A 22107-nucleotide genomic window follows, 5' to 3' on the forward strand; every position below is an offset into this window, starting at 1 on the left:
ATTATGCTATGTTGTACGCTAAGTTATGCTTTAATTACTTATGAATTTGATTATGCATTTATGCTTTTACTGTCATACATGCATCATTAGTCTGTATGGAAGTTTTTTGTTAACTTGCTGAGATTTGTAATCAAATCTCACTGTGGTAGTCCCAACTACCATTCCCCCCGAATGGTAGATCTTGTTACAGGACCTGAAGGAGGATCAGGAGCTGACCAACTAGACACAGTCGACTGAACGACGGTGCGTCGTTAATGTTAATATAGTAGTTAAATTACTACTTGTACGATGGAGTTGCATCTCCAGTACTTTTGGATCATAACTATTTTGGAATAGTGCTGTGATCTTAGTTATTCAATGGATCTTTATGTATGAAGTATGTTTTAAGTATTGAGATTTTTTCAGTTTGGTGCATAGTATTGCTAAAGAAAAAAATTATCCGCTGCGAATATTGCATAATGTTAGATGCATGTTAGGATTATTGCATCTTATATGTCATGAACGGGGGCAGGTAACCTTGTGTTGCATGTCTCGACACTTCAAATGTCCGTCCGATCCCAAACGGAATTTGGGGGCGTCACAGGTTATGTGTTTCCCCTAATGTTTTCTATTTTTAAATGAGTTATATTATATACAATCACTTTTATGTATTTTTTATACTCTATTAATGTGATTGGTTAAAAATTATTTTATATTAAAAAAATGACGGAGTTAATCACATTAGTATAGTGAACAAAGAATATATAAAAGCGACTGCATATAAAATTTTTGTTTTAAAATATACATTTGTATGCTCTCCTATTCAAGGATGTAAGAGAGGAGACTTCCATCGACCACCTCAATTTGAGCGGTTCTAGTGCATATTCTAGTATTAATAAATTCTCATTTTTCTTGTCTAAAAAAAAAATCCTCCTTTTTCTCAACAGCAATTTGAGAAATTATGGAACAAGAGCAATTAGATTTCATTTTTAGGATCTCTCATCCCCTCTTCTTGTACTTTCTTTTTTCCATAAAAAATGTATAGGAAAAAAAAAAAAAGAGCAACCATGGCAGAAATGGAAAGGAAATTTGTCATCAACATAGAAAACTTTTGGAGTAATGATCATTGTTTAATGACTAAATTAACAACGTTCAAGTGTTGGGAGGCTAATGTTCATGCATGCCTTGTATCCTAGTAGTTCATGGGACAAATGTAGACCCACCTTTTTTTGGTCTCTAATGTTGTCCATCATTTTAATTTGTTTTCCGGTATACTTTCTTCTTTTAAAGGACAAAATATTGTGCCCTTACCAAAATAGTACTAATAAATCACAATCACACTCAAGACAGTGTGCTGGCCACATTTTAGATTGGGCGTTTGAAGCAAAGTTTTGATTATTGTACCGTACTGGTTAGAATTTATCTTTTGCCGGAACAGTAACCAGCACGGGAGGGATCTTCGTTTCATATTGGGTCAAATACCGGCCATTTTGGAGCGTTTTGGTCAATACCAGCCAGTATTCGACATTTTGGCTAACATGTAAATTTCGATTCGGTATGTCAAAATCAAGGACTAGGCATTTTGTAATTAAAGTGAAAAGGCAATGGGTTTTTCATAAGATTCAACTCAAAATCAAAGGCCATTTCCCCTTCTTCTCTGTTTGTTTCTCCCTAGCGTTCAAACCCAAATCAAGCGCTGCAACCTCCAATCGTTGCTCAAATTGTTGAGAACTTGACCAGACAATAGTCCTAGCTCATCATGATCATGAATAATATTTTTCATGATTACCAAAATGTCTTCGGTCATCCGCTATCGTTTTTGTGATTATTTGTGAGTTATAGCATCATTAATTGTCATCTGTGTGCCATATATTTTCTCTGTGTAATACGATAAGCATCAAGATCTATGACATTAAACTCTTATTCTTCTTCTTCTTTTTTCCCTATATTTTTCTTTCTGCAATGTAGTTGATACAACCAACCTTTTAGTTTGTTGCTTTGCATATGTTTTGTCTTATTAATTTATTAACATAGTTATTTAAAGTAAGAAAAAAAAAGGAAATTAAGGAAAGAAAGATGAGGTATATATAGGGTTTTGTACAAATTAAATGTTGGTGTTTGTAGTAGGATGATGATCGTCGACAAATCAATGATAAAGGAGCATGGTACTGTTCTTCTTTAAGAATAATTATGAAAAAGCAGTGGACATGTGTATCAATACCACATTTGATTAAAGAAATTAATATTAATAAGCTAGACCGTTCTTCTTTATATGTTCCAAAGATGATAAGTAGGACCACGAGAACCTTAGAATTCATGCAGATAATATATTTTTTTAATAAGAAAAAAAAAAGGAAAATTAGGGCCATGATTGTGTATTCATCAAAATGAGTGATTTTTTTTTAATAGTTGAATTGAAAACTTAGAAGTATTATTAAGTTTTACAAGTATGTGTGTTGTTAAGACTTGTATTGAGAATTATTATGGAGTTTATGACTTATATTGTTGTTATTTTGGAATATAGTTTATATATATAATTAATTTATTTATATATAGACTATCCTAAAACAATACAGGTATCAAAACATTTCGTTCCAGTTCCTCGACCGAAACGATATTCAAAACTATAGTTTGAAGTTTTATTTTTCTTGAAGTCCACATATACCATGCATATTTAGGGGCAACATTATTTTAAATCCTAAAGCAAGAACTTTCAATATTTTTTTTATATTGAAGTCGATCCCTTTTCTTAAAATTCTATGAACTCATAAATCAAATGCATTTGCTGCTCAACGCATTTTAATTAATTAGAGAGTACAATGTGTCATTTGATATTCTAAATTAATTATAAAGTGTAAAACACTTTATATAAGTTTATAACACGACTCTTTACATTTAATTCCAAATGTTATTTTGTAGATGTACGTGATAAATCTCAAATGTACCTCACCCCCAAAAGAAAAAGAAGTGGAATTTGAGACTCTAATAAATAAAGGCTCATTGCAAACTTCATAACATGGATGTTCACTTCAACTTTAAACACGACAATAATTTTTAGGAATCATATATTTTGGTTCTATTTATTTTTATTACATAAGGTTAATTAGAATTATCTTAAGTGGAGCAAATTTCTTTCCAGTTTCGATCATTGCTCGTCTTACAGCTCACGTCAAGTTGTTGAAATTGCAGATCTACTTCATTTAAGAGACTACTAAAATCTTCCGATAAATTTCACTTCAAGATCAAGGACCTAAAATGATTGTTTTAGAAAAACTATAGAGAGAGGAGATACACACTATCACTCTTTTAGAAAACTAAAATACTTGTGATTTTTATTTTAAGAATCTTCTTATAGGGCGATTAATAATTATCTTAGAATTTAATTAAATATTTGTAACTTTTCCACTCTTAGAGCATTGGAATGGCCTTGGCAATAAGTCCAAATTTTGACTAAAATTAGAGCTTTTAGCTAAAGTCTAAATCAATAAAGATAGTGACCCATATTGGACTAGTCATTCTAAAGTCGAAATAATAATATAATATTATATATTTAAATAATAACTTTTTTTAAAATGCAAGCAAGCATCCTTTGCTTTCTCTTTCTTTCGTTCCTTCTTTGTTTTTTTTTTTTTTGGGAGGGTGAGGGGGGTGGAGGGGGGGTTATGTTATGGATCTGGTTTTAATGTGAGAAGGACCTCCTCAAAAATATTAATAAATATTAATAAATAAAAACGTACATTTCTCCATCAGTTTGATGAAAAATTAGATTTGTTTTCTTATCCCATTATCACTCATCTTTTAATTAATAAGTTTTGAACTATTTCAAACTCTATTAAGATGGGTGTGTAGGACATAGAGTTTAAATAAAAACTCTTACAAAGTGTTCTCTAAGAACTTTGAAAATATGTCTTATAAAGCAGATGTTTACATTTTCGAAATGATGCTGCTTGAAATAGTCAGAGGGAGGAATAATGTTGACTTTTCATTGGAAAAGACTGGTCAAATTTATTTTTCAAAATGGATCTATAATCTCTTAAACCAAAGAGAAGAGTTCAGAGTTTTTATTGAGGACGATGAGGAAGCTCAAATTGCAAAGAAACTTGCTATTGTGGGATTGTGGTGCATCCAATGGCACCCGGTAGATCGCTCTTTTATGAAATTTGTTGTTCAAATGTTGGAAAGAGAATGAAGTAAATAAACAATGCCTCCTAATCCCTTTGGTCCTACAGGTCTAGCAGGGGCAAAGCAACTATGCTTAGAGATCTTGATCAAGAATTACTAGTCATCCCAAAATCAGAATCAGAATAATTAATTGGCCTAGGATGATGATCATATATATGGGTGCCAATCGTGTTGTACTCAGAAGACGATTAGCACTATTACTAAACATTGCAGCCAATGCAGATGCTGGCCTCTACTTGTATACTGAGTATAGACAATATCCTATTTTCGATTTTGACTTGCGTTTACGTATTAAATTGTTGATTTTTCTTGTAATTTCTTGTTTGGTTCATCTTGATTGGTGTCGATCCTGGGGTAGTTTTTTCTTCAATCAACTTGCAAGTGGGTACAAAAAACATAAGATTTATGTCTTCAAAACCAACATCATTGTTAAAAATAAAAGAGATACTTTCAATATATATCTTTCAATTTTTGTGATTAAAAAAAAAAAAGAGCAAGCAATATTGCTGTCATGATCCTTTTTCCATCATCTTTTCATAGCAACCTGCATGCACCTAATCTTCGCAGAAAGCTAAATGCATGATATATATATATATATGTAATGCATAATTAATTGAATTGTGCGTAGACCAATGTTGCAAGTAATTAGTTGCAGACTAGTTTGAAAGCTCATTGACTTTGAAAAAAAAAAGCTTTTTGCAACTCATGATTACGTGTAAATCTCTCACTGTCGACCCCTCTAGAATAAGCCAGCTCAGTTTCTATTCAACGTCAAGGAAAAGATGAGGAAATGTACAAAAGAAGAAACAAGAAAGGAACATGCAGCTAATAACAATCCTCCTATGATTTACTTGCGTCGATGGTACTCCAGGAGTACGTGATTGCCAATCTCGTCTTTTTGGTCTCACATGCACAGAATTCATGTCCACCTTACACAACACATGATGATCATCATAATCACCCACCAATGATAATTATGTATCATGCTCACGTAATTAATTAGATATCAACATAGTCCTCAAGGATGAAAGGAAGATTTAGCTGTATCATGAAACATCCACCGATAATGTAGGTAATGGCTGAGGAGGAGGAGGGTTTCGACAAATGGGGCATGTAGCATTCAACTTAAGCCATTCATCAATACATGCAGCATGGAAGCAATGTTGGCATTCGGGTATGGGCTTTAGTGTCTCCTCGGGCCGGTACTCGGATAAGCATATCGGACACGTGTGGTCATCGGGCTTTGGCAGGCGTTGGCTCTCGTCGATGACTATTTTTTGGTAGGACTCTATCGTTGGCCCATCGAGGCCCAGAACGAATGTGGGTTGTGGAGCAATTGAGGGGTTCAGTTCTTGGATTGGGTGGTGTCTCCTAACAAATGATTGCCCACTACAGGTGTCCCTTTACATCTCCAACTCACACATAGTAGGCAAGATCTCAAGTTTGCCTCTCTTAATAGTGTTTCAATCTTGTTCATACTGGCAGATAGGGTGTAAAACCACTGACCACAACTATGAAAGAAAAAACAGGTGTACTATATCAAATCTCTCTGAGAAAATACCAGCATAGCACATCCCAAAAAATTTTCCAATATGTCCTAAGTCATTTGGTCACATCAAATTAAACATCCCTAATTCCTCTCAGATCCATATGACTCAGAGCAATGCTCGGTCTCCATAAAAAATATGATTATCCACAACAATGTGCAACTTCAAAAAAACAACATAACTTACAGATATGAGTACAGATGAGATGAGATAGGATGAAAATTATTTTCAAACAACCCATAACTCTTATGAGCAACACATAATAGAAACACCAAATAGTACGGACAAACTAGATTCTTTGGTATTCACAATCGCATTAATTGTTTTTGGATTTTGAACAAAAACCTCCTAAAAATTGTTTTTCTTGTAGTCTCAGAAGACATAAAGTTTGAACTATTTTTCACAAACCTAGGTCCACTAATAATTAATGTTCTCATCTTTTTACAGGACCACAGACTAAAGTTGGGGCTACAGGTAAGTTGTTCGTTGGCCGTTTGTACTTTCATTATCGGGGCTACAGGTAATTAGTTGTTCGTTGGCCGTTTGTGTTAAGTTCTTGACCCAAGATTGTTTACAGCCTTTGTAGTTGCAGGTGCCATCTTAGGGTCATTTCTTTTGCTCAGAGCAATATTTGCACTCTACCGTGCCTATAGCAATGACAAAGTAGAGAAAGATTACCGAATGAGAATTGAAAATTTTTTGGAGGATTACAGAAATTGTAAGCCCATAAGATATTCGTACGCTGATATTAAAAGAATTACAAACTAGTTTAATGAGAAGTTAAGCCAAGAAGCCTTTGGAACAATATTCAAAGGAAAGCTTGCCAATGAAATCTATGTTGCGGTGAAGATCCTGAATACTACTTCCAATGGAAATGGGGAAGAATTCATAAATGAAGAGGGAACAATGGGTACAATCCACCATGTTAATGTGGTGCGCTTGGTTGGCTTCCGCACTAATGGATTTAGACGAGCTCTAGTTTATGAACTCTTGCCAAATGATTCTCTAGATAAGCTTATATCTTTAACAGACAACAAGAGCCGTTTTCTTGGTTGGGATAAGCTACAAGATATTGTTGTTGGCATTGCGAAAGGAGTTGAATATCTTCACCAAGGATGTGAACAACGAATCCTTCATTTTGATATCAAACCGCAAAATATTCTGTTAGATCATAACTTCAATCCAAAAATTTCTGACTTTGGTCTTGCTAAGTTGTGTTATAAGGATCAGAGTGCAGTGTCCATGACCAGAGGGACTGTAGGTTACATTGCACCTGAAGTGTTCTCTAAGAACTTTGGGAATGTGTCTTATAAAGCATATGTTTACAGTTTCGGAATGCTGCTACTTGAAATAGTCGGAGGGAGGAATAATGTTGACTTTGCATTGGAAAAGAACGGTCAAATTTATTTTCCAGAATAGATCTATAATCTCTTAGAGCAAAGAGAAGAGTTTAGAGTTTTTATTGGGGACGATGAGGAAGCTCAAATTGCAAAGAAACTTGCTATTGTGGGATTGTGGTGCATCCAATAGCACCCTGTAGATCGCCCTTCTATGAAATTTGTTGTTCAAATGTTGGAAAGAGAAGGAAGTAAATCAACAATGCCTCCTAATCCCTTTGGTCCTACAATTCTTGCAAGGGCCAAAGCAACTTTGCCTAGAGGTCTAGATCAAGAATTACAAGTCATCCCATAATCAAAATCAAAATCAGAATAATTAATTGGCCTAGGATGATGATCATACGAGTGCCAATCATGTTGTACTCAGAAGACGATTAACACTATTACTAAATGTTGCAGCCAATGTAGATGCTAGCCTCTACTTACTTGTATACTGAGTATAGACAATATCCTATTTTCAATTTTAACTTGCGTTTACGTATTAAATTATTGATTTTTCTTCTAATTTCATGTTTGGTTCATCTTGATTGGTGTCGATCCTGGTGTAGATTTTTCTTCAATCAACTTGCAAGTGGGAACAAGAAGAATCTATTTAGCGTGTGGGACTTCTCATCTCTCAAATACATCCATTCCTATATATATAATATATGGACATGGGCCTAGAGACAATCTCATATCCCTTTCTACTTTTTCTCCTCTCTTTTTTTTTTTCAATTTCTTAGAATGTCAATAAAATTAATGAGAAAATTGTAAAACATAAGATTTCTGTCTTCAAAACCAATATCATTGTTAAAAATAAAAGAGGTACTGTCAATATATATCTTTCAATTTTTGTGATTGAAAAAGGAAAAACAAAAAAGCAAGCAATATTGTTGTCATAATCCTTTTTCCATCATAGTTTCGTAGCAACCTGCATGCACCTAATCTTCGCAGAAAGCTAAATGCATGATATATATGTCATGCGCGATTGATTGAATTGTGTGTAGACCAATGTTGCAAGTAATTAGTTGCAGACTAGTTTGAAGGCTTAGTGACTTTGAAAAAAAAGCTTTTTCAACTCATGATTACGTGTAAATCTCTCGCTGTCAGCCCCTCTAGAATAAGCCAACTCAGTTTCTATTCAACGTCAAGGAAAAGATGAAGAAATGTACAAAAGAAGAAACAAGAAAGGAACATGCAGCTAATAACAGTCCTCCCATGATTTACTTACGTCGATGGTACTCCAGGAGTACGTGATTGCCAATCTCGTCTTTTTGGTCTCGCATGCACGGAATTCATGTCTACCTTACACAACACATGATGATCATCATAATCACCCACCAATGAAAATTATGTATCATGCTCACGTAATTAATTAGATATCAACATAGTCCTCAAGTATGAAATGAAGATTTAGCTGTATCATAAAACATCCACCGATAATGCAGGTAATGGTTGAAGAGGAGGAGGGTTTCTACAAATGGGGCATGTAGCATTCAACTTAAGCCATTCATCAATACATGCAGCATGGAAGCAATGTTGGCATTCGGGTATGGGCTTTAGCGTCTCCTTGGGCCGGTACTCGGATAAGCATATTGGACACATGTGATCATCGGGCTTTGGCAGGCGCCGGCTCTCACCGAGGACTATTTTTGGGTAGGACTCTATCGTTGGCCCATCGAGGCCTAGAAAGAATGTGGGTTGTGGAGCAATTGAGGGGTTCAGTTCTTGGATTGGGCGGTGTCTCCTAACAGATGACTTGACCCTGCCACAAAGGAAACATAGTAGCCCTAAGAAGCACAGGCTTGTTGGTACTCCAACACCTATGGTAATAGCATAGCGTGCCCCCCTTGGAAGTCCTGAGAATAATTAAGCAAATTCATCATCATCATCATCATCATCATGTCTTTAGGATGTTTATTATTTCACAAATTAAATTGTTTTAGATCAGATTAAAAAAAAAATGATGTACAAATAATTTAAACTCTGTTTGCATGTTAAGAGCATCTCAAATAATATGTAAATAATAATGAAATAATTTATAAATAATAATTAATAATAATAAAATATTTTAAAAATATTTGAAAATAATTATATTCTCAAAGAACAAACCATTATGAGCATTGCATCTCTTTTAAGAGATCGAAACGTGATCGGAAAATAATAAATTTTAAGACTAGTACTGCCATTAACAAGTACTTAGTGAGTAAACAATATTAACATACCATTTTTTAACAAAATATGCAAGTTTGTAAATAGATTTTCCGTTTCCCTAATAAATCCCAACCTGATACCTCTAGCTAAAATCATTGCTTAATGTATCTAAATGACTCCGGTTAGTGAAATCACCACTTATCTTAAAAATTTAAACTGGTGAAGAAAAGTAAATTTTTCTATTTGTTTTATATCATAATGCTCTCGTTCACGTGTGGGCCAGACTCTATTCAATGAGTAGTATAGGTTTAACACATAAAAAATTTAATTAATTATGATAGAATATAGAGTTAACGTTTGAATTTAAGATCTCTACTCTAATATCATATGAAAACACTATTTATTTTAAAAAATTTTTAATAAAAAGATATAAATTTTATTATTTATTAGTGTTTTCCCAAAATTAGGTTTGAAGGTGAAGGCTGAATCATCCAACCGCAGAATTAATGGGAATTCATGTACCTGTCAAGTGTCAAGCCCATTGCTAATTAGTTGAGTGGCCAGCATGTGTTTTGTGACTTGGTCTTGATGCAGCTTATATTAATTAGTACTTGACTTGGCCAATATATATATATATATATATATAGCAGGAGACCAGGTAGGGTTAGTTGACTATAAAATATAGGCTGCTACTTATCTATATAATACAATCATTATTACAGGCCAACGATCGAGATCAGTGGTACTGGATCATCAGGAACAACTTCTATAGTTAATTAGGACATTTTCTGGTTTTTTTACTAAATTATTGATGGGAATTAGTAATTTGATTATAATTATAAATAGATGATCATGATTATCAGTATGAAATAGGTTCTGATACTATTTGTAACATTTCAATAGAAGACCCAAATCATATATATAGTCTATACTCTAAAAGAACTAGTCAATAATATAATTGGGGCCCTATTATAATCTTATAAAGAACAAGAACTTCTCATTCTCAAGTAATGTGGGATCTCATACACTATCTACGCTTATCCTTATCATATGGAATATCACAATTATAAAAAAATAATTATATATATATTTGTAATAAAAATGATTCCATATTATATATTTTGTAGTCAATTAAACATACTGAAATCAAGGGTGGAGCAATTCAAATCTCTGATTATTTCAACATGCATGCAAGACTTATCCTGAAGCTGGCTGTTTCTAATCACAATTAAGCTTAATTTATAATAATTAGGTATTTAATTAATGAAGTTGGTTGCATCACTAGGGAATGAAGTTGGCCAGAAATTAATTCATCCTATACATACAGGACATTGATAATTAAGTAATACGGTCCTTATCAAATCACATCATATATTGATCTAATTGCTAATATGTGATTTTTTTTAATCTATATCATATAATGTACTGCGATAAATATTAAAAGGTGAAGACCGACTGACCCTGGCCTAAGAACCAGCTTGCATATGCTTTTAATTGCTTTTTTCTTAATTAATGGTCAGTAGTTCGTATATCTACGATATCTTTTCTACTCTAAATTACTCTTTGTATTTCAAATAATAGGCAAAATCTAGAGATCAGATCAAATTAATATAATAGAAACTTACGGCCACTTTGAGGGATGTGTGAACACACAATCTTATGGCTGGAGTTGCTCTTGAATCCACACTGCCCACCTTGTGACTCACACTTTCCACATCCAGGTTCATCCCAAGTTAGCCTCAGATCATCACTCAGGTCCGACGACAATATCTGCTCCTCAAATGGGAACTGAACTGGAACCGACACAGTTTTGATTAACTTGCACGGCGACGACGTTGTTGAGAAGATTTCAATAACTCTTGCAGAGGAGGTAGCAAAAACTGTGTAGTTAGAATCACTGAGACAAACAATCGGAGTTACTCCCAAATGAAAACTCTCTGAGCAGTTAAAGAACGTAAAATTTTGATAATTTACGCCCTTGAAAGGAGAACCAGAGAGATTAATATGGAAAAGAATTACTTTAGGGAGACAACTCTTTGGATCGTTGATCCATATTTCCTGTGTGAGATAGTCTATCCCTTGAACCATGAATTCTCCGGAATAAGGCAACTTCATAAGTGTTTGGCCTGCTTCGTTGCAGAACAAATCAAAACCTGGATAGCCACATGATTCCGGCTGCCGGCTTTTTATGCGGAACGGGAAGTGAATCTTGGGCTCATTGTGGCGGCAAAAGGAGTTTAAGCATAACTCGTTGCTTGTTGCAGCTAGGTATGGCATGGAGAAAAAGAGGAGGAAGAAGAAGAAGAAGGTGGTACTGGTGGTGAAGACTTTGAGAATATGCATTATTTGGTGGCATGGAAGGTATTGGCGTTTGCTGATCCTGCACCAGTAGTAGCAATATTAATAGAGTTGTTATAATATTCTAGAGGACTCTTGGATGGACCAAAAACTTTTAATATATAAATGATCATTAATTAGTAAACTGAAGTCAAACCAAAAACAACAAACAAAAGTCTATATGGGGGGTTCCATTAATTGAGGTCATGTTAGTCGATCACGCGCATATATATATATATATATATATATATATATATATATATATTCAAACAACTGAAGAAGCTGATGAAAGTGCATGCGTATTATTGTCTTTGAAGAATTTAATTTTATCACTTCTGAAAATACCGATCGAGGTACGTGGCATGCATATATGTCATTCGACTACTATTCTCGTACTACTTTATAATTATTTATTATTTTATTATTATTTTTTATTATTTTATACTACTATTTATTACTTTTTTATTATTATTCACAAAATATCTACGATCATGATACTTCCACATATACATGATCTACATGTACCGATTCTGTCTTTTATTCTTTTCTTTTTTTATATTTTTTGAAATTTTTGTTTGTTTATATTTTAGTATTGTATTTTTTTTTCTGTCTTAATAAAATATATATGTATAAATACTTTTAAAAAAAAATTCACACTGTCGGTACCCAATTTGATACCGTCTATTAGTGACTCTAACACCACCCAAAATCCTTAGAACTGAAAACTAGAAACATTTAAATCAAAGTAATGCTAGAGATAAGTCCTAAATGAATTCTTGTCTAGACCTTTTGTAAAAAAATGAACTCCACCGAGAAAAAGTGAGTTTTTTCAAACTTTTTCATATAGCTTTGTTACTCATGATCATCTCACACATCACACCTATTTTTATTTTTTATTTTATTCTTGCTAAACTAATTGAGTTTTTATACTCCTCATTCCAATACCATATAAGAGAAATAAAATAAAAATTTATGTGTGGTGTGTGGTATAAAGATGATGAGTAGAATTTTTCTCTTTTCATAATGAGATTCACTTGTTTTTAAAATGTTTGTAGAATCTTGTACATATGGAACTTATGTATATCAAAATCATTTAACAAAAGGATCTGCTTCATTTGAGGGTTGGAGGGACTACTAGAGAGAATGAGAGAACAAAGAGTTTTGAAGCTACTTTTTGGGAGTTGTGTGATTATAGAAAACTCATGCTAGATTTAAATACAAATATTGTTTTAACTCGTCTCATTTCATCATTATAACTTTTTTAAATTTTTATATAAAATATAATAAAAAATTTAACTTTTTCAAATTCTAAAATAATAATAATATTTTATTCAACTATCATTTTATCTAAAACTATCTCATCTCACTATCCAAACCTCACCTGATGAAAATGAAGAGCTTGTATTGTACCATATTTATAGTGGATTTTACACCAAAACTGGGGGATGTAAGCTTGGGGAATCCCATGAATACTTGCATCATTTACTTTTAATCGTTTATCATCACGCAAACCATAGATGAGTGTTCCAAACATATCACCACTATATGAACCACCGCATGAGAAAGATAGAAACATCCGATCATACTGTTGAAGCCGAAAAATGCATCAACAACTGTAATTATATCATCAAGTATTTAATATTGTTTAAAAAATATATCTTGACAACAATAAATATTATAAAATTCTAATCTTTAAAACAATAATTCGAGTTCTAGAACACCCATAATTGCAATTTGAACCTTGCAACACATTTTTAGGGGATGGAGCCATGTACTGGCTGCTACAGATACGTGACATGTCACGTTTAATATTGGTTCGATCCACTGCTAATTTTAAAATAAAAAAGGCAGGCTATTCAAATTTCCATGATCGCCATGGAAAAAGAACCATATCTTTTGATCTGATTTGTTTGGTCTCAAAACGTTTTTCATGTTTACCACGGCTATAATGCTCCCCATTGATTACAATATCTTCTCCAAATTCGCATGACCCGCCTGTGAAAAGAACGCTATATTTTGACTTATTTGGTCTCCAACTTTCTCACGTACCACACAAGAAAATGGTCAATAAGAAAAATCATGCTTCATTCACCACACACATCATTTTTTTTTTTTGGCAAGAATTGTGTATGCTTCATGCCCCACGCTCATACCATTTTTTTTAATAAGGCTATTAGTAATGATAAATGATTTGGTCACAAAAAGATTGTACAAAGATAAACCTACAAACTGATATGATACGAAAGATTGTAAATCTATTTTTTTTTTTTTATAAGTAAAGTAATAAATCTATTTTTATTGTAAAGTAAATTTTGTTTTTTTTTTTTAAATCCAAACTCAGATGTATTGCTTAAAATCAAACATTACAACTTTTGTCTCTTATCTAAGCACTAGAAATAACAGAAGGACCCTCCTCTATCCATATATTTTTTCTCCCTAAGGGAGAATGCATGCTTAGCCAGCAGGTAAGCCACATTGTTTCCCTCTCTAGGACTCTATCTCACTTTCCACTCCCTCATGCCCCTCAAGAAACTTTTGATGTCTTCAATAATATGCCCCATCCATGAATGATCTTCTGCCACTTTGTTCACACCATTAATAACTACCGCTGCATCCCCTTCCATAATCACCTTCGAAAATGCTAGCTCATTACAAATCTCAAGAGCTCTCCATAGTGCTAGACTTTCAGCTAGTGATGGCTGGTCTACATTTCTTCTCACACTGCAAACTGAAGCCAATATCTCCCCATCTGCATCTCTTATAACTATCCCCATTCCCATCCTCCTCCTCTTCGTGTTTAAGGCAGCATCCCAATTGGCTATATAACTTCATTAAAACTTGGCTTTTTCCATCTTCTATTAGAGTGGCCTCTAACCCCAGTATATGTAAACTGGCTCATGAACCAGTCTGTTCTGGCTATTATAAATCTGCTTAATAAGATTCTTCCTCCTCCTCTGAGTTGCACAGGCATAGAAGTACTTGGTATTTCTGTCCCCACGCTGATACCAGTTCTTTTTTGCCCTTTGTTTCCATTTTAAATCTTCTTGATCCATCAATAGGCCCATCTCCTCCTGAAATCTCTTTATCTCCATTGTATTATGTCCCCCTTCTTCAACTTGTAGTTGTTTTAATCTCTCGGTCATCTCTTTTATTTCTTTTCCTCTGTCTTTAGCACATTGCTTACTCCATCTCCCCAATACTTGACTACAACTCTTGAGCAGACCTTGTACCTTGAGCACAGACTCCCTCCCTTCAATGCCCTTCTTCCATTCTGCCTTAATGACTATTCCACATTCCTCTTCCAATGCCCAATAAGCTTCATATTTGAAGACATTCCTATAAACTCTTCCGCTGGATAAGGGTCTTTTACAGTGTAGTAGAATAGGCCTATGGTCAAAACACCTTGATGTCATTACCTCGAGAGAACTTTCCAAGTACATTCCATTCCACCTGCTATTGGCCACAGCTCTATCCAAGCATTCTTTTGTAAAGGTCTCATCACTATGTCTATTGCTCCATGTGAATTTATCCCCACACCAACCTATATCATACAACTCACTAACATCCAAAGCCTCTCTGAAGTGGGCCATCTGATTTGCTTTCTTGGCCTTCCCCCTTCTTTCTCATCATTTATAGCCATTTCATTGAAGTCCCACATTACACACCAACCTTGCCCTCTTGTAGGTTTAAAAGAGGCCAATAATCTCCACACTTCCTTCCTCTTCTGCACCTCAGGAAGTCCATAAAAGCCTGTGAACAAGCACTTGGTTTTTACATCTGGGTCTGTCATCCAGGTATTAATGTGTCTGTGAGAATAACTATACACCTCCACCTCCAAATCCATATCCCATAGCAAAATTAAACCTCCCCCCTACCAACTGGATCCACTACAAAACAGTTTGCAAATCCCACCCTTCTCTTCAACCATTCTATATTAACTCTCTTCAGCTTTGTCTCCATTACAAAGACAATATTGGGCTTCTTTTCCTTCACTATCAAGCAAAGGTCATAAACTATCCAAGGGTTTCCAAGCCCTCGGCAATTCCAACTTAAGATTTTCTTTGTGTTTGGTGGGGCAGCTCAACAGCCACCGCCGATACCAACTCCTTAGTTACATTCTCCCCTCCTTTCCTGACCTTCTTAGCCTCAACCACAACCAACTCCCCTTCTTCAACATCATCTAACTGTCGTTTATTACTAAACTTACCCAACAAAGGTTCTAAAGAGGCACCTTTCACCCTTGCTCTTCTCTTCCATTTCCTCCCAATTGATTCTTCGCTTTCTGCCTCTAAGGTTTAACACCTATATTGTCAACCACATTCTCCTTTAGCTGGCCCAAACCATCACTCTCAGAACTATTAAGTCCAATATACGTATCATTATTAGGCTCTTGTTGAAGCCTCTGTGCATCAGACCCCACCTGGAACCCTTCCCCTTCATTTACTATCCCTTTTGTTCCCTTCTCATCTCTGGCCTTTGCCATGTGTAGACAATCTGCCAAATTCTTAATGGTAGTATCCCCATCTCCATCAATTAAACTCTTTCCTACTCCTACCATCCTTTCATCCGCTACCTCATCATTGGTTTTACCCCTTCCCCCATCTTGTTCTTCCCCCTTCCTTCACATGTTTCAGAAAATTCATCCCTATCTTTATAAATTCATCATTGGTAAACCTCCAATGGTCCTCGAACTGGTGACCACTAGGGAACAAATCCAAGGCCTGACCAACTGAACTACCCCTCAGGGTTTAATATGGTATGATTGAAAATGATAAAATACAAAGACTGAAAATATAATTTTCCATTGTACAATTATTGCATCTTAAGAAACTGATGGGGCCAAGAGGATTGATATTAAGCAAGTAGGATCACAAATTCTTGGTCTATTGAAAAAGCTGATCACAGGCACTTGTCTTGTGATAAAAAGCAGTCAATATGAATTGCAGCAGAGTATGTGAACTCGGCTTTACCTGCATTCACATGCACATCTTTTTGAAGCAAAAGATAAGACGCTAACAGACCAAAGACCATAAAGGTCCATTCCTCCATGCGAGTCGTACAAAGCCTTTTTGAATGTTCATTCCCTAGTTTCCCTCTATGTTTTCATGGCTGCCAAGCCAACGTCTTGTTCATGCGGTTTAATTTCTTTTATTTATTCAGAATTTTTGTTTACAATCAAAACAAAAATACAACCAAATAACTAAGCAAAAGCAGAATGCAAAGTACAAGGAAATTTGATTTTATTTCGCTATCAAAACGGCACCTGATCTCATATATATGAAAATTTAGTTAGAAATCAGAGCACCGACCATTTCGCTCCCAATCGCCGAATCGGGTGGGCTCGGGCCCGCGAGGCCCACCGACTTCACCGGTAGCTTTGTTCACAAAATCGTCATCGTCTCCGTCTTCTTCCTCTTCTTGATGATCATCTTCGGTTTCGTTCTGGATATCATTTTTGGTGGTGGTCTCATCTGCTCGTTGCTTATTGGTGTTTTTGTTGAGTGGTTGCGGCTGCTGAGTAGCTGAGCAGATGAGTCGACTCGCCGAATCGGACACGGACCAAGCCATCGGGTAGGATTTACTGTGGGAGAAGCTCAGTTTGGGAGCGGAGAGAGTGGATATGGATGAGAACAGACGGCCCAGCTTGCTCGCCATTCTTCCTTCTTTGGTCCTCGGCTTTGTACAGAAAAATGGAAAAAGCCCGCTGACGGCTGAACTTAATTTGGGGTGGGGGGGGAGACGCGTCAGGCTTTAAGCTTTCACAATAAACGGTGCAGTTTAACGCAACGTGATGCTATATCTACCTGCAACCATATATTTCTAATTCAATATTACTGATTTTGGAGCCACCATTATCAAAGCCAGTTTTCCGACAACGAAGCTCGGAATTTCACTCAATACACGAATCTCTGGATCCGAAGCAAATTCACCCACCCTCCAAAAATCACTTTCTTTTTCATTAAAAAAACAAACAAAACAAAAATCTGGAAAAGAAAAAGACTGACCTTTAGGAACTGGTGATGAGCTGCAAGTAGATCAGATGGGTTTGGTAATTAGGAGTGGTGGAATCGAGAGACAGAGAGGGGCGAGGAAGAAATGAAAGGGAAGAAGAGATGGGTTTGTACAATGTGAGAGATATCGATATGGGTCTGGGCTAATGCTGGGCCTAACACCTAACATCATTGGTAAGATAGGCCAAGGCCCATCTTTTTCCTCATGATTAATTAATCGAGTATTCGATATGTTATTCAAATTGTATCATAATGATATGAGGAACACAATTTGATCAAGATGTCTCTGCTGAAACCCAGGTAATTGCCTTGATCTTCTATACCTATTTGACATAATTATGCCTGCTAAGAGCATGTTAGTTAATGTGAGTCCCTCTGTGCATTATACAAATGAAGAGTACCAAAAGTGGATTGCACAAATGGACAATTGGATATGATACGTATTTAGGTTGAGCAGGTAAAAGCTGTATTTGGTTATGTGACGCTTTAATCAGTGATTTGAAACGTTTATATCAATCTTAAGTACAGATTTGGTTTATTGCTTTGATAATTTGCTTCTTATGTTTGTGTGTTTACAAATATATCTATTGAAGAGTGCCATAATTTTCCATGAACAGGTCCTACGTCTCAGGCTCAAAGTGCATCCAACAGTAGGGACACTCGAAACATCACCATTTCAGGGTCAGATGTTCCAGCAGCACCCACAAACACTGCCATGGGAGGGAGAGCTTCTCTTCAGCGAAATGGAACAGCGGTCTCAGTCAAGAGATAGAGGCTATTCTGGTGAGCAAAATATCGACTGCAATTTGTCAAAAGATTTGGGATAGATCAGAAATGAACCTGACCTTTAAGCCATAGAATTTTTCTAAAGGTGTTTCCCACATACACAGAGAGAGAGAGAGAGAGAGAGAGAGAGAGAGAGGCGCTGAAGATTCCAATCATTTTTTGTAGAAAAATATCATGCCTAGTAATTGACCCTTGGATATAAAACATTGGCTGGAAGTCATATGAATGAAACAATCTATTATTACAACATGATTTTACGCAATTCATTCAAAGGGAGGTACAGACAATTGTATTTCAACTAGATCGTTACATTGATTTTGTTATCTTCCTATCACCTTTCGCAGTTGGGTGGATGCTTCTGATGAATTAGCACCATGGAAGTGCAATTGATCAACATTTTGGATCTAGTTATATCTGTTATCAATTTGCAGAATAACTCTTTAACTATTCTGTTATGGTATTACGTATGAAAGTGGGAATGTAAAGGAGTTTCGAGGGAAGGATGATAGGAGCTGCTTGCTTTGATCTTCTCGGAAATAATGTATTTGTCTCTGTCTCAGTACATTCTCACTTCTCAGTGATTCTCTGGGATCCCGAGTACAGACCACCTCAACGCAATCAATCTTGGTGTACTGATTCCTATTTCCTGTTGTAGGTTTCAAGCACAAATTTTTCCTTTCATGCACTGTCTGTAATGAGTTTGAGGAATGTTCACATCTACGCCACTTGGATCCAACCCAAAAAATGAAAAATGTAAATAAACAAAAATGATGTGTAGATCCAACAAGGAGGAAGCCCAAATCGTGGACGGGCCAAGAAAAACTTTATTCCCTGGATTTGGTCTATCCGTATATAAAATAAATAATAAAATATATCTTTTTATGAGTTTAAATTATTGAGATAAGTGATTTCACATAAAATCAAAATAGAGATATTGAGATTAAACTCAAACTCTACACTCTATCACATTTAATTAAATATTTCATGTGTTGTGTCATTCATTGAGAGGAAGTCTGGCCTACAAGTGAGTGTGAATGTTAAGATATAAAATAAATAATAAAATCTACATCTTTTTATCAATTTAAACTTTTGAAACAAGTAGTGATTTCATACTATTTTCTAACTTGGTGTTTGAAACTCGATTTGGCTCCAGTTTTGCAAGTGACTTGGAAGGGATGACTTTCCATCTTTTAGAATAGAAGAACATGTTGGGTTTTAGACTTAAAAATGATTAAAATATTTAATGTTAAATAAAAACTAATGTGTGAATCATTACCATTGTTCAATATATCGATTCAATTGTTTAGATTAAAATGAAAATGTGCTATTGTGACTTGAACCAATGCATGCATCTTGGACATAAGAGCCTTAACCGCTTGCCAACCAAACAAAGAATTGTGCCCTTTAGTGAATTAGAAACTTTTTTAATGTATTCTTTAATATTTGGAAAGTTGTAACTTCTTAGAAGTGCTCTTTGATTTTTATTATAACTTTTCACAAATTCCTTTCCATTTATATAAGTTATAACTTTTTATAAGTACCATTTTATTTATATGTTGTAACTTTTTACGAGCACCATTTTATTAATATAAGTTGTGACTTTTCACACGTATTATTTCATTTCAATTGTGACTTTTTACTAGTGTCATTTCATTCTCTACAAGTAGGGAACTCACCCACAAATTTACTCATTCAAAATTCTCTACAAAAATTAGAGAAATACTTCCTCCCAATTTTGTCTTTCTTTCTCCGGGTTTGATTATTTTATATCAAGTTCGAGGATCTCCTTTTGTGTACTGATCGGTGCAAAACTGCAATTGCACAGTATCGTAGTTTTATAATAAAGTGGTAAGAAGATAATCGTCCTTAGGGATTGGTACATTACTTTCGCCAAATACCAAAATTATACTAATCTCGATTTTATCTAGAGGAATCACTAACATTTTTTTAGGTGCAAATTAAACTAAGATCAACTCAAAGAGTAATACGCAAATGAAATAAAACTGATGTTCGAAGATCAAATTAATGGGAAAGGAAACTTCTAGGAAATCGATTTCACTTAATTCTTCACTATGCTTTTCTCATCCAGCTAATTTAATTTAATTCTTTTTGTTCATTAGCAAATATCTAATTCATCCAACAACCTCTTTCGGTAGTCAATTGGAAATTATTCTTGTTCATCAATTCCTACAAGAATATGCAAATTAATAAAGCAAGAAAGCAATAAGACCAATGATTTAAATACTACATAGATTCATACAAGTCTTTCGATCTCTATATTCATCTATGCTGAAATATTCAAGATCTACCCTATGATTCCCTCTTTCGATAGCAAATCACAAGATTAAATATTATTTAATCAATAGCCAGTTAATTAGAAGCAATAAACTCAGAATAAATCAGATAAACAAAGAGAGAATTGCCTTAAATTAGCATAGACAATCAAACATAGTTCGGAACTAGGTTACATCGTTTTCCTATAATAAATAAAATTTAGCTCATGCTAGAAATGAAATTCAACATAAACGAATTCACCATAATTGTTCTGAGAATATTGGAAGAAAATAAACGCTGAAAAATACTCCTCGCAGCCGCAACACGTCTTCAAAAACTCAAGGAATTGATTCAATGCTTTTCTCTCATCTATGCTCGTGTATGATTCCAACGTACGTGCAATATATGGAATTCCTTCTCCAAAACAGATGAATTGAATCCTTCTAACTGTGTTTTTCTGTCCCAAAAAGTGTTCTCCAATCAAAAAGTACGGCCATAAAGTGAAAAATCACTTTTATATGGTGTGATGGCGGAAAACCCTCGATCTGTCAAAATACGATGTTCGCTCGAGCAGGGTGTCGAGCGCACATCGAGCGTTCGACTCTGCCTGATTTCTCTCGAGCGGCCAATGTCTCCGCTCGAGCGATCTTTGTTTTCTCGCAACCCGCTCGAGCTCACTGTCGAGCGGCAGTCGAGCGTTTGAATTTGACTGAATTAGCTCGAGCGGCCAAAAGCCTCCGCTCGAGCGATCTTGTAAAATCTGCAATACGAAATTTTACAAGTCATCAAATACCTCCAAACTTACAACTTTGTTTGTCCTCAAAGAAAAAGAAAAGCAAATGATAATTTAGGCAATATCAACTCGATCCCAAAGAGAAGTATCATCACTCACCAAACTTTTATGAATTTAGATTTCATCACTAGTATCTTACTCTTTTAACATCAAAGATAGTAAGAAAATCAATCAAAAATTTTACAATTTGTCCAGCAAAAGTTAGACGTTTACTTCAACCTAAAGCTAAGACCTTGAGTGTGTGTGTGTGATATAGTCAATTTAACCTCAAACCACCTACAAAATCAGATAAAAGTAGAATAACCAAAATCAGAAAAATTCTCTTAAAACTTAACCCCATAAGTCCAATTTTCAGAAATCATCTCCACTAATATAGTCAATACCAAAATCAGAGATCAAAAGGTCTTTAATAAGGTTGTAATGATAGGCCACAGGGTGAGGGTTAAGAAAGAACTGGATATGGAAAATCAAAGCAAACTGGAAAAATACTTAGTGAAAAGAACACTAAAAGAAATACCCACATGATTCAAATCATAACTCTTTCTTGGCAATATGCTCATACTTGTGGCATTATTATTGCTGTAATCACTGATACAATACCAACAATTCCCTTAACAAAATCTGAGGTAATTCACACTCCGCTTAACGACTTCTTTTTTTTTTCTTTT

General features: G+C 34.9%; 2 protein-coding genes, 1 long non-coding RNA gene and 1 pseudogene across 3 annotated transcripts; 1 reads left to right on the plus strand and 3 right to left on the minus strand.

The window, feature by feature from the left end:
- Window positions 1-5020: 5020 nt before the first annotated feature.
- Window positions 5021-7400, plus strand: LOC122313664 (annotated as a pseudogene).
- A 934-nt stretch (window positions 7401-8334) lies between these two features.
- LOC122314080 (putative RING-H2 finger protein ATL21A) lies at window positions 8335-11650 on the minus strand. The gene is made up of 2 exons (XM_043129488.1): window positions 10864-11650; window positions 8335-8943 (listed from the first exon to the last, which is right to left on the minus strand). Exons 1-2 carry the CDS (start codon window positions 11579-11581, stop codon window positions 8507-8509), a joined length of 1155 nt encoding a protein of 384 aa, XP_042985422.1. The 5' UTR covers window positions 11582-11650; the 3' UTR covers window positions 8335-8506.
- A 2795-nt stretch (window positions 11651-14445) lies between these two features.
- LOC122313665 lies at window positions 14446-15165 on the minus strand. Its single transcript, XM_043128840.1, has one exon. It carries the CDS (start codon window positions 15163-15165, stop codon window positions 14446-14448), a length of 720 nt encoding a protein of 239 aa, XP_042984774.1.
- A 2069-nt stretch (window positions 15166-17234) lies between these two features.
- Window positions 17235-17880, minus strand: LOC122312376. Its single transcript, XR_006243175.1, has 2 exons — window positions 17581-17880; window positions 17235-17379 (listed from the first exon to the last, which is right to left on the minus strand). It is a non-coding gene; the product is annotated as an uncharacterized LOC122312376 (long non-coding RNA).
- Window positions 17881-22107: the final 4227 nt, after the last annotated feature.

Source organism: Carya illinoinensis, chromosome 6 (assembly GCF_018687715.1).
Source record: "Carya illinoinensis cultivar Pawnee chromosome 6, C.illinoinensisPawnee_v1, whole genome shotgun sequence".
Classification (NCBI taxonomy): domain Eukaryota; kingdom Viridiplantae; phylum Streptophyta; class Magnoliopsida; order Fagales; family Juglandaceae; genus Carya; species Carya illinoinensis.